The sequence below is a fragment of the Bombina bombina genome, chromosome 8 (genome assembly GCF_027579735.1).
Source record: "Bombina bombina isolate aBomBom1 chromosome 8, aBomBom1.pri, whole genome shotgun sequence".
In the NCBI taxonomy this organism is placed as follows: domain Eukaryota; kingdom Metazoa; phylum Chordata; class Amphibia; order Anura; family Bombinatoridae; genus Bombina; species Bombina bombina.
The window spans coordinates 330,825,266-330,829,613 of NC_069506.1; the positions used below are offsets into that span (position 1 = coordinate 330,825,266).

The window sequence follows — 4,348 nt, forward strand, 5'->3', positions numbered from 1 at the left end:
GCTTCGGAGACTGTGGTGACGCACATGTTATTTACTGTTGTTCCAGCTGTGGCAATATCAATTGGCATTAAAAAGGTAAGATTTGTGGGGGGCGGAGCCTATAGCTGTTGCGGTAGGACGTGTGTTTGAGGAGCTCCAGGTCTTACAAGTTACTTTGGAGTTAGTTTTCAACCTTAATTTAATTTTCTTTTTGGGATTCATAGTCACACTTTCTGGGGCTATCCAAGAGGAGCCTGGTAAAAGCACTAGTCACCCCTTACATCAACGGGTACGGAGACCTGTTTTTTGCCTTTCCAATATGGCGCCAGACACCCCTGAATGAAAAAAAAGGTAAGATTTGGACTAGTGACGCACATTTTATGCACACTGTGGCAATTGCAATAATAATCTGCTAACAACCACTACCTATGACCACACCTGACTCCTGAAGTCATGCTTCAGTTAAATAAAAAAAATAAAAAAATTATTATGCTCAGCAGATTCAAAACATACCATTCTTCAATCTTCTAGTCATATCACACAACATGTCAAAATGCTGCATGGAAAATGGCAGTGTGCAAAGTCATAATCTTAGTGAAGCTATAAGTGCATTACATTTTCTAAAATAAACAAAAATACCAAGAAAAAAAAAAAAAAAGGAAAGAGGACATATGGCATCCTTTTGAACAATAGATTACATTTAAGGCATTGATTTGAGAAACCCAGAGATAATTTATTGCAACCGTTAAATCTAAAAAAAATGGATTAGACACCCAGTACACTTATTTATCCTTAGGCCTTATTAGCAGAGGCTCCAGGACCCTCAACAAAACCAGCAGCAGGAAAGAGGACATATGGCATCCTTTAGAAAAATAGATTTCTGGAAAGGCATTGATTTTAGAAACACAGAGATCATTAGTTGCAACCGTGAAATCTAAAAAAACATAGATTATACACCCAGTACACTTCTTTATCCTTAGGCCTTTTTAGCAGAGGCTCCAGGACCCTCCACAAAACCAGCAGCATGAAAGAGGACATATAGATCTGGCAGAGGAAATGTAGTGGGGGGAGGGGTTCCAAAGACGAAGGAAAACGAGGAACTGGAATGTGAGGGTATGGGCCGGGTCTGGAAGTTCAGCAGGAGAGCTTGAGGCGGGAGTTGCTGTTAGTGCTGCCGACAAAACCTATGACGGATAAGGCAGGCAGAAAAAAGGGAGGAGGTTAGGACACTAAAAAAAAATATACATCATTGAGACAGAGTACTGCAACAAATCGCAAGGACTGAAGGGACTGTGTAGTAACCTGAATGTTACGTCTATGCAGCACTCTTCAGGTTGGAGTAGCCTGACATCGGAACCACTTGCTGTGAATTGAAACACAGAAATCTTGCTTGGATGGTGGACTAAAAGGACACAGTTTCTTTGTATAGACTGGAACAAAAAAGGGTAATTGGAGGAATAGGATTTTTACCCTAGTTTGGCAGCTTTGCTGCCCTTTTATACACAGATGAATGAAGACCCCATTCGGAAAGGCAGCAGGTCAGAGAGCCAGAGGTGATGCAGCACATGCAGGTGTGTCTGCCCGTGTGTCTGCCAGTATGATGAAAAAAAGGACTTCTCACAAGAAGCATCAAAATAATGTTGGTCCAAGCAAACCAATTTCCCAGCCCCGGAGGAATATTGTAGGTTGTAGAAAACAGCATGGTTGGAAAGAAGGTAGTGGCCCAATAACACAATGGAAAGGAACTGTATTGGATCAAGTGCCAGTCAACCCATCCCTTTATCTTATTAAATATGATGGATTTGATTGCGTCTATGGACTAGAACTCCACAAGGACGAGCGAGTGTCTGCTCTTGAAGTTCTTCCAGATAGAGTTGCTTCATCTCGAATTAGTGATGCTCACTTGGCAGACACAATGATTGTTAAAGCTGTTGAACACATGTTTGTAACAGAAGATGGTTCTAAGGATGAGTGGAGAGGAATGGTCTTAGCAAGAGCTCCCATAATGAACACATGGTTTTATATAACCTACGAGAAGGACCCAGTTTTATATATGTATCAGCTATTAGATGACTACAAAGAAGGAGATCTCCGCATCATGCCAGACTCTAATGATTCCCCTCCAGCAGAAAGAGAACCAGGAGAAGTTGTGGACAGCCTTGTAGGAAAGCAAGTGGAGTATGCCAAAGAAGATGGCTCAAAAAGGACTGGCATGGTAATACACCAAGTGGAAGCCAAACCCTCTGTTTATTTCATAAAATTTGATGACGATTTCCATATTTATGTCTACGATTTGGTGAAGACATTGTAGATGTAATATTTGACTTATTGCCAAACAGGTGGATTTATTAAATGTAAAATATGTAGACAAACCTGTCTACTTCTGTCCAATTATGTGACGCTTCAGATTCCAGGCAAGCCCGCAACCCCTAAAATGAAGTAACGCAGTTTTGTTGCTGAGAACAAAAAAAATGTCCTCATCAAAAGGAAACAAACCACGTTCTGTGAATTACAACTCATTTTGCATAATGGAATTTATCCTTTAGAAGGAAACTAATCTAGTAGTGGTGAATTCAAACAAAAGAAACATGAATGCAAGAGACAAACTGGGCGGGAAAAAAAGGTTATAAAAATGTAATTGTTGTATTTCTTAAGCACTCATTCCTCATCAATACAAGTCCAGTTTGGTATATCTAATTACTTTAACATAGTTATCAGTATGTATTTCAATTAAAAGTATTTTTCCCAGTGTTACTTATGTCTTATAATGTGGGGAGTGTGGTGCTGCAGTTCAGTTATCCAGCTGCCCAGTGATGTAGGGTTTTTTTTTTCTTTGGTCCCTCTTGTTACAACTTTCTGATTCATAATATTTTGTTACTTTTTGTACCTGTTTTGTCAGAAATCTTGTTATAGTACAACAATTGACAACTTATTTCCATTTTTTTTATCCCATCCCAGTAAAAACGATTATTCAGCAAAAAAAAAAAGAGGACATATGGCATCCTTTTGAAAATTAGATTACAGGAAAGGCATTGATTTTAGAAACACAGAGATCATTAATTGCAACCGTGAAATCTCAAAAAACATTGATTAGACACCCAGTACACTTATTTATCCTTAGGCCTTTTTAATAAGAGGCTCCCAGAGCCTCAACAGAAACAACAGCATGAAAGAGTACATATGGCATCCTTGTGAATAATAGATTACAGAAAAGGCATTGATTTTAGAAACCCGTGGATAATTTTTTGCAACCGTGAAATCTAAAAAAACATAGATTAGACACCCAGTACACTTCTTTATCCTTAGGCCTTTTTAGCAGAGGCTCCAGGACCCTCACCAAAACCAGCAGCAGGAAAGAGGACATATGGCATACTTTTGTAAATTAGATTACAGGAAAGGCATTGATTTTAGAAACAGAGATCATTAGTTGCAACCGGGAAATAGAAAAAAACATTGATTAGACACCCAGTACACTTCTTTATCCTTAGGCCTTTTTAACAAGAGGCTCCCGGAGCCTCAACAGAAACAACAGCATGAAAGAGTACATATGGCCTCCTTGTGAATAATAGATTACAGGAAAGGCATTGATTTTAGAAACCCGGGGATAATTTGTTCCAACCGTGAAATCTAAAAAAACATAGATTAGACACCCAGTACACTTCTTTATCCTTAGGCCTTTTTAGCAGAGGCTCCAGGACCCTCAACAAAACCAGCAGCAGGAAAGAGGACATATGGCATACTTTTGTAAATTAGATTACAGGAAAGGCATTGATTTTAGAAACACAGAGATCATTTATATGACCCGGGAAATAGAAAAAAACATTGATTGGACACCCAGTACACTTCTTTATCCTTAGGCCTTTTTATAAGAGGGTCCCGGAGCCTCAACAGAAACAACAGCATGAAAGAGGACATATGGCATCCTTTTGAACAATAGAGTACAGGAAAGGCATTGATTTTAGAAACCCAGAGATAATTTGTTGAAAATGGAAATTTGAATTCAAAAAAATGATTTGATGGACACCCAGTACACTTCTTTCTCCTTAGGCCTTTTTATAAGAGGGTCCAGGACCCTCAAACAAAACACCAACAGGAAAGAGGACATATGGCATCCTTTTGAACAATAGAGTACAGGAAAGGCATTGATTTTAGAAACCCAGAGATAATTTTTTGCAAATGGAAATTTGAATCAAAAAAATGATTCGATGGACACCCAGTGCACTTCTTTCTCATTAGGCCTTTTTATAAGAGGGTTCTGGACCCTCAAAAAAAACACCAGCAGGAAAGAGGACGTATGGCATCCTTTTGAACAATAGAGTACAGGTACAGCATTAATTTTACAAACCCAGAGATAATTTTGGTCAAATGT

The 4,348-nt window shown here is 38.9% G+C and overlaps 1 protein-coding gene across 1 annotated transcript; it reads left to right on the plus strand.

Annotated features, from left to right (window-relative positions):
• Nucleotides 1-1,489: 1,489 nt before the first annotated feature.
• Nucleotides 1,490-2,290, plus strand: LOC128639030 (spindlin-Z-like). The gene has a single exon (XM_053691171.1). The coding sequence runs from the start codon at nt 1,490-1,492 to the stop codon at nt 2,288-2,290; it is 801 nt and encodes a 266-aa protein (XP_053547146.1).
• The last annotated feature ends 2,058 nt before the right edge of the window (nt 2,291-4,348 follow it).

What these genes read in the sequence shown, in the direction of transcription:
- LOC128639030 (XM_053691171.1), top strand. Translation starts at nt 1,490, where the DNA reads ATGAAGACCCCATTCGGAAAGGCAGCAGGTCAGAGAGCCAGAGGTGAT.